At 40.9% G+C, this 13,612-nt stretch overlaps 1 protein-coding gene across 1 annotated transcript in view; it reads right to left on the bottom strand.

The window, feature by feature from the left end:
• ipo11 (importin 11) overlaps positions 1-13,612 on the bottom strand; it is a 711,960-nt gene that overhangs the window by 383,756 nt on the left and 314,592 nt on the right. The window contains exons 18-20 of the mRNA XM_067986592.1: positions 12,874-12,914; positions 10,023-10,139; positions 6,668-6,781 (exon numbers count right to left, since the gene is read on the bottom strand). Of these exons, the coding sequence (XP_067842693.1) occupies positions 6,668-6,781; positions 10,023-10,139; positions 12,874-12,914 (272 nt within the window). The remainder of the gene's footprint in view (positions 1-6,667; positions 6,782-10,022; positions 10,140-12,873; positions 12,915-13,612) is intronic.

The following is a 13,612-nucleotide window of genomic DNA, read 5'->3' as shown; positions in this document are numbered from 1 at the left end:
AATGGCTGAATGCACTGGATACAGCAAAGGCTATGGGCCCCGACAACATCCCAGCTGTAGTGCTGAAGACTTGTGCTCCAGAACTAGCTGCGCCTCCAGCCAAGCTGTTCCAGTACAGCTACAACACTGGCATCTACCAGACAATGTGGAAAATTGCCCAGGTATGTCCTGTCCAACAAAAGGCAGGACAAATCCAATCCAGCCAATGACCGCCCCATCAGTCTACTCTCAATCATCAGCAAAGTGATGGAAGGTGTCGTCGACAGTGCTATCAAGCGGCACTTACTCACGAATAACCTGCTCACCAATACTCAGTTTGAGTTCCGCCAGGACCAGTCAGCTCCAGACCTCATTACAGCCTTGGTCCAAACATGGACAAAAGAGCTGAATTCCAGAGGTGAGGTGAGTGTGACTGCCCTTGACATTAAGGCAGCATTTGCAGATGACACCAAGATTGGTGGCATTGTGGACAGTGAAGAAGGTTATCTGGGATTGCAACGGGATCTTGATCAATTGGGCCAGTGGGCCGATGAATGGAAGATGGAGTTTAATTTAGATAAATGTGAGGTGATGCATTTTGGTAGATCGAATCGGGCCAGGACCTACTCCGTTAATGGTAGGGCGTTGGGGAGAGTTATAGAACAAAGAGATCTAGGAGTACAGATTCATAGCTCCTTGAAAGTGGAGTCACAGGTGGATAGGGTGGTGAAGAAGGCATTCGGCATGCTTGGTTTCATTGGTCAGAACATTGAATGCAGGAGTTGGGATGTCTTGTTGAAGTTGTACAGGGCATTGGTGAGGCCACACTTGGAGTACTGTGTACAGTTCTGGTCACCCTATTATAGAAAGGATATTATTAAACTAGAAAGAGTGCAGAAAAGATTTACTAGGATGCTACCGGGACTTGATGGTTTGACTTACAGGGAGAGGTTAGACAGACTGGGACTTTTTTCCCTGGAGAGTAGGAGGTTGAGGGGTGATCTTATAGAAGTCTATAAAATAATGAGGGGCATAGATAAGGTCGATAGTCAAAATCTTTTCCCAAAGGTAGGGGAGTCTATAACGAGGGGGCATAGATTTAAGGTGAGAGGGGAGAGATACAAAAGGGTCCAGAGGGGCAATTTTTTCACTCAAAGGGTGGTGAGTGTCTGGAACGAGCTGCCAGAGGCAGTAGTAGAGGCGGGTACAATTTTGTCTTTTAAAAAGCATTTGGACAGTTACATGGGTAAGATGGGTATAGAGGGATATGGGCCAAGTGCAGGCAATTGGGACTAGCTTAGTGGTATAAACTGGGCGACATGGACATGTTGGGCCGAAGGGCCTGTTTCCATGTTGTAACTTCTATGATTCTATGATTTGACCGAGTGTGGCACCAAGGAGCCCTAGTAAAATTGAAGTCAATGGGAATCAGGGGGAAAACTCTCCAGTGGCTGGAGTCATACCTAGTATAGAGTAAGATGGTAGTGGTTGTTGGAGGCCAATCATCTCAGCCCCAAACATTGCTGCAGGAGGTCCTCAGGGTAGTGACCTAGGCCCAAACATCTTCAGCTGCTTCATCAATGACCTCCCCTCCATCATAAGGTCAGAAATGGGGATGTTCGCTGATGATTGCACAGTGTTCAGTTCCATTCGCAACCCCTCAGATAATGAAGCAGTCCATGCCCACACGCAGCAAGACCTGGACAACATCCAGGCTTGGACTGATAAGTGGCAAGTAACATTCACGCCAGACAAGTGCCAGGCAATGACCATCTCCAACAAGAGAGAGTCTGACCACCTCCCCTTGACATTCAACGGCATTACCAACGCCGAATCCCCCACCATCAACATCCTGGGGGGGTCACCATTGACCAGAAACTTAACTGGAGCAGCCACATAAATACTGTGGCTACAAGAGGTCAGAGGTTGGGTATTCTGAGGCGAGTGACTCACCTCTTGACTTCCCAAAGCCTTTCCACCATCTACAAGGCACAAGTCAGGAGTGTGATGGAATACTCTCCACTTGCTTGGATGAGTGCAGCTCCAACAACACTCAAGAAGCTCGACACTATCCAGGTCAAAGCAGCTCGCTTGATTGGCACCCCATCCATCACCCTAAACATTCACTCCCTTCACCACCGGCGCACTGTGGCTGCAGTGTGTACCATCCACAGGATGCACTGCAGCAACCCGCCAAGGCTTCTTTGACAGCACCTCCCAACCCTGCCACCTAGAAGGACAGGAGCAGCAGGCACATGGGAATAACACCACCTACACGTTCCCCTCCAAGTCACACACCATCCCGACTTGGAAATATATCGCCGTTCCTTCATTGTCGCTGGATCAAAATCCTTGAACTCTTTTCCTAACAGCACTGTGGGAGAACCTTCACCACACGGACTGCAGTGGTTCAAATCGGCAGCTCACCACCACCTTCTCGAGGGCAATTAGGGATGGGCAATAAATGCTGGCCTCGCCAGCGAAGCCCACATCCCATGAACGAATAAAAAAAAAGAACATTAAGCTGCCATCTGATAAATTCATGAAAGTAAAATATTTTTTAAAAATTGCATTCATATGGTACCCTTTCACATTCTCAGAACATCCCAAAATGCTTCACAACCAACTAATTCATGTTTAAATCTAGTCATTGTTCTTATGTAGGCAAACAAAGCAGCCAATTTCCAAACAGCAAGCGAATGAGATGAGTAACCAGTTAATATGTTCTGGTGGTGTTGGTTGGTTGCGGAAAAAACATTGGTCAAAACACGGGGAGAACTCCCTGCTCTTCCTCAAATAATGCCATAGGGTCCTTTACATCCACATGAACAGACAGATTTAATGTCTTACCTTCAGCGCAGTACTGAGGGAGTGCTACAATGTTGGCATCTCTTAAATGTGATGCAAGAGTCAACATTTTTTTTTTGGTAAAGTTATAATTTTCTCTCATCCCATACTATATGCCATTCCTAACCAGGATGATGGACTACAGATATTTTTCCAGTCCTTCTAGGAAGTGCCCAACACCAGCCCATGGGTAACTGGCACAAATGAGATCGGAGCTCTCCACATGAAAATTACAGGTGAAAACCATTCTGCACCACAGTTCTATGATATTCCAGACAGCTGCACCACTCCTGGATCCAGGTTTTATATACTGTTTGTATCAATGATATTTTGCTTGGGCCTCAAGTCTCATTGCATCATCATTCTATGACAATAGGGAAAGCTGTTGTGTTCCCAGTCACTCTGTAGCCAGCTGATGGAAGAGGAGCAGTGAAGAGGCCCAAGGTTACTCATATGTCCCAGAATTTGTGGGGCAGCATCTGGCTCCCAACCACTGCCAACCCAGCAAAATGACAAAGATCAGGAAACTGTTTCATTAAGAATTGCAGCATGAACCCACCATTCTTGCTTGGTGTGGAACAGGTTGCCTTGGAAGTGTAGAAAGAGCATGGGGGGTGGAGGAGAGAATTAATGGAAGAGCCTGAGACAATTATGAACAATCAGTAATTTCCCTAAATAATCAAGGATATAATTTCACTGTAGAACAGTGATAAGGTCTTGATGCAGTACAGCCTGCAATCTCTACTGAATGCTGAAGAGTGAACAATGTCAGAATGTTTTATCTCTGGATTGTGCTCAATAGTGTATTGCATTCTTTCACATTGACAGGCATCACTGTTGAGATTGCATAGGATGTGTGGATTTTTAGGGAAGAGCAAAAACCAAAGAGGACATTTTCTTCCCCCAAAAATAGTCTTTTTTGAAAATCAGTGTGAAAATATTTGGCTGTAGCTAATAACCTAGTTGGAGAAACATTTCAAATGCTGCTTCCCTTGAGTAGTGTTCTGGTAAAGGACAATACTTTAAGTTTCAAAACAAATCTGGTGTAAATAACCCAATAGATAAACATAACACAAATAATCTGACTAACATTTGGTGCTCCAGTTTTAGGTAAGTAATCAACACTAGAAAAGAAGCCAATGAGAGCTGGAGTCATGTGTGTTTAACCATGCTCATTACCATATCTTTTATCTGAAAAATTGTCCAGTGAGAAAATGTTAGTTTGGAAATCTTTCTATGCTATGCATAGAATATATTTCTAGATCTGTAAATAATTTGATTTGCCCTTATTACACCATACTTCTATCCTGCAGAATTTGCTATTTTAAAAACCACTACTTATCCATCGCCATTCAACTATGCACTGCCCCAATGGCTAAAAGCACCCGATGGTGCAATACTGAACCATACAAATCAAAAAGGTTTCTTGTTTGAAATCTCTACCATTTACTAATCTAACCCTGGGTGCTACTATTGACCTTTCTGTTCCAGCATAGAAGAAGAAGAAAAAACAGCTCTCTTGAAGCTCTTTCTTGTGCCCGTTAACAATTCTCCATTATCTCATCCAAGTCCCCATCTGCATCAACCAGGGATCAGGTCGATGGTCTTTCAGACCATCACATCAAGGATGAATAAGCCTGCATTATGTAGTCTCTTTGTAAAACATCTGTGATCATGTGGTGGAGTCCTGTTTCAGTGTTTCGCCTTCTTCCTCTTGGTGCATTTGGTTTGGTTTCAGAACATTCTTGATGGCCATTCTACTTGATTGAAGAAGTTTAGTTCGTTGGGTTCTGGGCCACCATGTACAGCGTGGCCTTCTGTGAGGAAGAATTTTCTCCCAAAAAACTCCATGGAAAGGAGAAGACAACTCACAGTTGTTCTGAAACCAGACCAAATGCACCAACAACAGGAAGGTGGCGAAACACCGAAACAGGACTCCAGCACATGATCACAGATGCTTTACAAAGAGACCAACAGAGATCCAATGAATTGCCCTTAAATTATGAATACGGTTTGATAGTTTTCGGTGAGGGAGGGAAGGAAATTACGAACTCATGTCCAAGAAAGTACCTATAAAGGTGGGTACTTACTACCTCCATATTTGCTTTGTTTAAATGCTACACGTGTCTCCGCCTGGAAGGATATATCATAGGAATAATGAAGGAACTCACATCACCTTGTGAAAATAACAAATGCGGCAATTGAAGGCATATTAAAACAGAATCCTTAACTGAGGTTCTGGGAAAAAAATAGGTAATTGGACTCAAACAATCTCTCAGCAAGGGCTTTTGTAAAAAGTCCATTAATTTCCACATATTCAGCGACAGAAAATGATAACTTACACCTCTTCTTCCCTCAATTACGCAACATAAATAGCAGCTGATCTTGAATAAAACAGAGATCCCTATTACTAGCACAAATGCTCCAAAGGGGATACATATTCTTATTCAATTCTCATAGAATTCTAAATATTTTGTAGAGTGACATGTACATTGACTACAGTTTCAGCTGCCGTGTGTTAGGTTTTGTGCTCAAGAATGCTGGTTAAAGAAACCACCTCCAGCAAGCCTTTTTGTAAGGAATTCTCCAATAGTTCAATCTAGCAAAAAAAATGCATGGATTCACCAAGACTAAATCAGAACAAAGTCTCCAAAAATCTATTCAGTTTCTGGGCTGCCACCAACTGCAGGCTGTTATATGATTAATCACAGCCTATTTCAGAAGCAGATTTCAAATCACCCACCTGAGTAAATTCACAAAATTCAAGTAGTTAAGCCAAACCAATATTAAATTGATACTGTGGGCATTATACACAGGTACAACTACCATCTACCAGAACCAGATGCCTGATTTGTTTGAAAGCTATTGACAGTGCAGTACCTGTCATGCTACTATTTATGCTGTATGTTGTGAAAGTAATTTATAACACCAATTTTTTTGTAAACAACTTCCCAGTTGAAACATCGCAAAGAATCATTTTAGTATTATGATTGGGGCTATAAGCTGTTGAAAGCATGCACCAGTCGTAAACTTCAAGGTGCCTATATCCAAGGGAAGAATTCAACAGAAAATATTTACTCCCAGATTTTTCTCCACCAAATGTTTCCACTCGCAGGGGAGGCCAGAACGAGGGGTCATAAATGTAAGATAGTCACTAATAAATCCAATAGGGAATTCAGGAGAAACTTCTTTACCCAGAGAATGGTTAGAATGTGGAACTCGCTACCTCAAGGAGTTGTTGAGGTGATAAGCATTGATGAATTTAAGGAGAAGCTAGATAAACACATGAAGGAGAAAGGAATAGAAGGATACGTTGATGGGGTTAGATAAAGTAGGGAGGGAGCAGGCTTGTGTGGAACATAAACACCGGCATGGATCAGTTGGGCCAAATGGCCTGTGTCTGTGCTGTACAATCTATGTAATTCCATGTCAATACTTTTCAAGCAGAAAAGATGGCAACAAGGACAACTAACATCCTAAACTCTTCTTGGCCTGGCTGGTTTGAAATTTGGCCAAGTCCATTCTTGAGTCATAGTATAACCATTCCAAACTGCTCCTAATCTGAGACTAAACTTCCTAATTTTCTCCTCTTCTCCCAAAGTAATGCCTCACACTGGGGTAGTTTCATGAGCACCCATTAACTCAATCGCGTGGTTAGATTCTTTAAGTACGAGTTTAGATGGTAAGAATTATGCAACAGTTATATAGACTACTATAACAATATAAAACAATACTGATATTGTGCAAAGCTGGGGTCCCCGAAAACCTAAAGTAATAGAATTCAATACAATTCAAAACTCAGTGAAAAGATATATAAATACTGCACTAATTAAAGCTGTACCTGAACTAGGTGAATCAGTGTGGTGAGAATTGCACATCGCAGCATATTGTGATCTTCAGACTGCTTCCAAAGCAGAGGTAAATACTGCACCAAACATCCAACATAAGGGCGAATCTATAAATTTAAAAAGAAAAATCTATTAAGACAAAAACTGGGGGGAGGGAACAAAAAATTGTCAATTATGCAAAAGTAAATTAATTATTCAGAAAATGTGTAAAACAACCAGAAAGAGAATAGTTGCAGGACACTCTGAAAAGTTACATTACAGTAAGGCAAACCCTCAAAGTTGCCTAAAGGTAAGTTTTAATATTTCCAATCAAGATTACTAGGTAGGCTGCTCTAAAAGACACTCCAGTCTATTTCTTCCATGTTGAATTTGTCATTTTATTTTTGGTGGCATTCCTGCCTAACTGAAGTGTGCACCCTCCTTAAAACCCTCCTCTTTGAACAAGCTTTTAGTCACACCCCCTAATATCTCCTTTGGCTCTGCATCAATTTTTGTCTGACTGTCCTTCCATGAAGCACTGTGGGACATTCTTCCACGTTAAAGGCACTATGTAAATGCAACTTGGACTGGAAACAGCATGTGAGGGATTAAAAACAGGTCACACAGGGATTAGATCAGCCATTGTTCGCTATTTTCTGCAAGATAGAGGTAATTTACATGACAATCTGGCATGCAAGAGAGTCACTTTTGATGCATTGTTCCTAAGGAGCACTTTGTGGCACGTTGTTGCTTTGATATCATTGTATTCAATTTGCTATGATTGACACTTCGGTTACTGACAGTCAGGCTATGAGATATTTCCATATCGTATTGGAAGTGGCAACTGTATTTGGATAGAAAAACATTCCACTAAGTAATAAACTGTGAATGGCTGTTATAGTTGCCCTGATGTGGAGATGCCGGTGATGGACTGGGGTTGACAATTGTAAACAATTTTACAACACCAAGTTATAGTCCAGCAATTTTATTTTAAATTCACAAGCTTTCGGAGGCTTCCTCCTTCCTCAGGTGAACGATGTGAAAATGAAAACCTCAAAATGAAATCGCATTTATAATTCACAGAACAATGCTTGGTGAGTACAGACAGTTTTTTCAACTGCCCGTTGCCAAGGCAATCAGTGTGCAGACAGACAGGTGTTACCTGCCAGGTCTCACAGAATATACAAATCACCAAAAAAAAAAACAACAAACAAAAAAAAACAGAGATAGAGAGGTAGAAACATAGAAAAGACAGCAACTGACCCGTTATATTAAAAACAGATAACATTTGTTCGCTGGTGGGGTAACGTGTAGCGTGACATGAACCCAAGATCCCGGTTGAGGCCGTCCTCATGGGTGCGGAACTTGGCTATCAATTTCTGCTCGACGATTTTGCGTTGTCGTGTGTCTCGAAGGCCGCCTTGGAGTACGCTTACCCGAAGGTCGGTGGATGAATGTCCATGACTGCTGAAGTGTTCCCCGACTGGGAGGGAACCCTCCTGTTTGGCGATTGTTGCGCGGTGTCCGTTCATCCGTTGTCGTAGCGTCAATAGTTGCCCATGTCTTCCCAACTAAATATTGGGAAGACCGAAGCCATTGTGTTGCCACAAACTCCATTCCCTAACCACTGACTCCATCCCTCTCCCTGGCCACTATCTGAGGTTGAACCAGACCATTCGCCACCTTGGCATCCTATTTGACCCTGAGATGAGCTTCCAACCACAGTCGCTCCATCACCAAGACCACCTACTTCAACCTCCGTAACATTGCCCGTCTCTGCCCCGCCTCAGCTCATCTGCTGCTGAAACCCTTATCCATGCCTTTGTTACCTCTGGACTCAATTATTCCAGTGCTCTCCAGGCCAGCCTCCCATCTTCCACCCTCTATAAACTTGAGCTCATCCAAAATTCTGTTGCCTGTATCCTAACTCGCAACAATTCCCGTTCACCCACTACCCCTATGCTCAATGACTTACATTGGCTCCCGGTCCAGGAATGCCTCGATTTTAAAATTCTCATCCCTGTTTTCAAATTCCCCCATGACCTCGACTCTCACCATCTCTGCAACCTCCTTCAGCCCTACAACCCTCCAAGATCTCTGTGCTCCTCCAATTCTTGCCTTTTGTGCATCCCCGATTTTAATCACTCCACCACAGGCGGCAGCGTCTTCAGCTGCCTCGGCCCTAAGCTCTGGAATTCCCTCCCTGAACCTCTCCGCCTCTCTACCTCTCTCTCCTCCATTAAGATGCTCCTTAAAACCTACCTCTTTGACCAAGCTTTTGGTCACCTATCCTAATATCGCCTTATGTGGCTCAGTGTCAAATTTTGTTTGATAACGCTCCTGTGAAGCTATGTTAAAGGCGCTATATAAATGCAAGATGGTGTTGTTGTTATTCGTTTCATCATCCCTTTTATCCAATAAACCGTTTGTTGCTCGAGAACCTGATAAGAACGTACACTCAGTCTACTTTTCAAAGAGAAGAAAATCACACGCCAGCAAGTGGCTGGTGTACAGAGAAAAGGCACCCTGTATAATCCCTGGATCTTGCTATCCGTTAACTAAATAATGGGCATGTTAATACAAGCTCCAGATCACAGGTCCGCTTACGAGCATGGCCAGTGAACCCAAGAAAATATCTAGCGTAAAAGCCTAAAAGTACGACACCTACATTCCCCCTTGCAGTTGGACCATATTGTTAAAATTTTCCTCAATGCAAAGGTCACAGTCCAAACAACGAACATCCCCACAGATGCAGTCAATGCTGCTCCACTGTTTTACACAAAGCAAATGGCTGATTTTTACTAGCAAGCTTTTTTAGCTTGAATTGTGAGTTTCGCTTTAGTCTAAGTACATCCATTGCTGCCTTCATCCTTGAGCTAAACTCATAACAACTGTATTAGCGAATCAGTGGATCTCAAGACTGTGTCATTTTCATTTATCTCCCCAGCTGTATGAGTCTCCTCAGCTCTCGTTTTCTTCTCTGGACTATGAGAGTTATTTCTTGGATGGAGATTAAGAGAAATACGAGCCAGGCTTTAAAGATGCCTCCGAACAATGTTCTTTGGCTGGTTTTTAAAACCGCAAGTTGCTGGTTGGTAGTATCATCTGACAAAAGAATGGCTTTCTTTCCCATACTGTCGCACACAATCCATAGCATTTTATTGAAGAGCTGTCACTGAATGGTATCCCAATGACTCACCCATAATCAAGAGGGGTAAGTGCAAATCAGAGCGGGAAAAGTATGCTTGAGGAAGGAAGTTGTGTCTGATCAATTCTAACAAATGTACATTAGCGTATGTACAGAATGATAATTGGTATTTAATTTTTTTTTAATGGATTTAGCAAATGTACAGATTTCCAGAGTATTACCTGCATTCCAACTCTTTCGATGACACAAGAAATGACATGCAATACATGCATCTTCGTATCACATTCTGTGACTTGTTGCAGCAACTGGAAGAGTAGACTGAAAATGTTCTCCAAGTACTACAGAATAAGAAAATAAATAAATATTATGTGCTGTAATTACAGCAATTTTAAAGGTTGTCAAAACTCATAGCAACAAACAGAATATTTGGAATTATTATGGCAAAGATCAAACGTCGCGTCAACACACATGAACACCAGGAAAAAAGTCACAAATTGATCAATGTTTCAATTGTTTGAAATTTCTTTTTGATCTTGTTGTGGGAAAAAATCACCACTCGGAGTCAGACTTAAAGTCACTTCATCGTTGCCTTTAATTCAACAGTCCAAAATCCACGCTAACAATCTCTAACATATCTATCAGTCCCTGCCTACTAGAACAGGAAGTCGATTTGTTCCGAGTTCTTTGCCAATGTCCTCCTGGAGCCATTTGTTGGAAAATGCAATTCTCCCTTCCTCGTGGAAATGTTTAGCTTCCACTCAATCAAAAGCAAAATGCTGCAAATGCAGGAAATCTGAAATAAAAACAAAAAATTCTGAAAAAGCTCAGTAAAGCTCTTGCTGAGCTTTTCCAGCATTTTCTGTTTTTATTTTAGCTTCCACATTCAGCTCCCTTGATACATGGCACAATTTTTTGAAATTTTTATACCATAATTACATACATCATGGATTCACTGTTTATAGCGCACTAGGCCTGAACATACTTTTACCACTTTGTTAAATTGTGGACATTTCTCTAAGAAAATGGACTAGTAATCCAATGAATGAGAGTTCAAATCCCACCATGGCAGTTTGAGAATTTGTCTGTCCTGTTCTGTGACCCAGCAGTGCAACATAAACTATAATAGCTCAAGTTAAGTTAGCGATTACTCTGAATATTTTTTTTTATTCGTTCACGGGATGTGGGCGTCGCTGGCAAGGCCAGCATTTATTGCCCATCCCTAATTGCCCTAATCAAATGTCAACAATAATAAAAAAAAACACAGCAGTGCACAGCCCTCAATTCAAATGTATTTTTATCTTCCAACACTAGTGTACCTGTGTGAACAAGGAAATTTTAAAAATCTGGAAATAAAAACAAGGCTGGTATCAGTTAAAGTGACCACAAAGCTGTCGGACTGTTGTAAAAACTCAGCTGGTTCACTAATGTCCTTTAGGAAAAGAAACCCAGTGTCCTTACCCAGTCTGACCTATGTGTCCCACATCAATGTGGTTGACTCTTAACTGGCCTCTGAAGTGGCCTAGCAAGCCACCACAAAGAGTGACAAGACTACACAGACTGTAGCAGTTCAAGAAAAAGGCCCACCATCTCCTTCTCAGGGCAACTAGGGATGGGCAACAAATGCCAGGCTTGCCAGTGAGACCCACATCCCGAAAATGAGTATTAAAAAAAATCACAAGCAAATTAATCGAAGCTCAGATATGGGTGAACTTCTACAGCCCATATTACTGCACCAAATTAGTGAGCACTTAGTAAGCCACAGGCTAATCAGGGAGAAAGCACAGACTCAAAGAGGAAGTCATGCTAGACTAATTTAATTGATTTTTTTTTAAGAACATCACCGTGTGTAAAGGGAATGCAATGAATACAATTAATGTTGTATACATGGATTTTCAGGTGCGTCATATGATGCTGCAAACCATGAAGGAAACCTGTTTGGACCTACATATATTTTCACGCATCTCAGTCAATATATTAATATTAAATCTTAGTCACAGATATTTTAATTTCCTTTTTCTGAACTTTAAATTTCCTGTTTGCACAGAAAATTTCCTTGTTCACACAGGTACACTAGTGCTGGAAGATAAAAATACATTTGAATTGAGGGCTGTGTTTTTTTTTATTGTTGACAGTTGGTGAAATATTCAGAGTATTCACTAACTTAACTTGAGCTATTATAGTTTGCACTGCTGGATCACAGAACAGCACAAAAATGATGCCCCTTAAATAGTGACTGTATAGCCTGTAAAACTGATTTCTGTGCTGTTTACAAGGCTGCATGGCAGTCAACATTTCAGATGATATAAAATACCAAAGAATAGCTCGAGTGGTTTAGAAACAATGTCAGTCAAAAGAATCCCAAATAGAACACCTTTTCTACAATAGAAACAAGGAAAAACTGATATAGCTGCTCTACTAATCACAGCATTAACAACTGCTACGGGTTAATCTACAACAACTGTTCCAGCCTTCAGGCTGAAGAAAATTGCATTGTAGTGACCAGTTCCTGTACAGGAGCTGGTCATGACTATGCAAGAAAGGAAGAGGAGAACAAATGAAATAAAGTAACAATATTTATAAAGTCACAAAATTCTCTGGATAGTTTATTACTGCCTCTAAAATTCTGGTGTAGAAATACCTTTGCAGTCCTCAAAGCGCTCATGTTTAAACCTCTGTGCCCTCATAAATGTGATTAACTTTATACCTATACAATTGCTTTATTGATACTTCATACATTCTGACAATGAAAATACAAATAAAAAAAATAAATTAAAACAGAAAAGTCCAATTAAACAATTGTCCCACTCATAACTTTATAAAATCCACCTTTGTCAACTGGCCTTAAAGAATAATAACAATTCCTTTATTGTACATTCATTTTAGGGATGAGGTCTATCACAATTCATGATTTTAGTCAATACAATCGTCATTTCAGTCACTTCATTTTCTAAGTTTGGTTTTGGTTCTACTGAGGTTATTTCCTCTCATCTAATCAGCAAAAAAACCCTGCAAAATACTGATCATTGAAAAAAAAATTTCAGATTTTCCAAAGCTAATAAAGAAAATACTTACTGGTACAAACTGTTCCGTTCTAAACTCGAAATCATCTACGGGTAATAATTAAGTTAAAGAACAAGACCTCTGTTGCCTTTGTAAAACTGATAATTGCAGGCAAAACCACCAATACTACCAATAAACATTTATCTTTATAAATCAGCTATTGGACTAGTAAGGATTCCCAATGCAATCTGCAAATAATTTTTCCACACTGAAAATTTTGATTTTTTTTTCCTGCTATAACCTGTTTGGATCCACAAAAATGAAAAAAAAAACACATGTATTAATGAACTGAGTATATTGTAAATCTACAGTGCTATGAGAAATGAATCTAAACCAGAAAACAAGAGGAAAAATCAGAGTCAATTGACATTTGCACTTGGATTTATTAATCTGACCAAGACTGGCAAGACTGTGAGAAAATGTCTTCCTGCCGATGGGTTGACAAAAAGAGTAACACCTGCACCACAGCCCAAACACTGCTCCAGCTTACCAACCAAGAATTATATGTGGAGTCAGTGTGTGTAGGTGTTTCAGCCCAAGAAAACCAACATCTACATCCAAAGAATTAGTGCATTCTCCCAATGCAAACTTTCTCCAATGCACACAACAGCAATGTTTTCCATTTTGTTTTTGATCAGAAGTATGTATAATTTTATGGTGGAATATACTAAACATTCAGGGAGTCAATGCTGGGAAGGAGGTCGCTTTTGAATTATCTTTAAATGTAGTCTAGTAACCTAGATTTGCATTA

The sequence above is a fragment of the Heptranchias perlo genome, chromosome 1 (genome assembly GCF_035084215.1).
Source record: "Heptranchias perlo isolate sHepPer1 chromosome 1, sHepPer1.hap1, whole genome shotgun sequence".
In the NCBI taxonomy this organism is placed as follows: domain Eukaryota; kingdom Metazoa; phylum Chordata; class Chondrichthyes; order Hexanchiformes; family Hexanchidae; genus Heptranchias; species Heptranchias perlo.
This window is presented reverse-complemented; position numbering and strand designations above follow the sequence as displayed.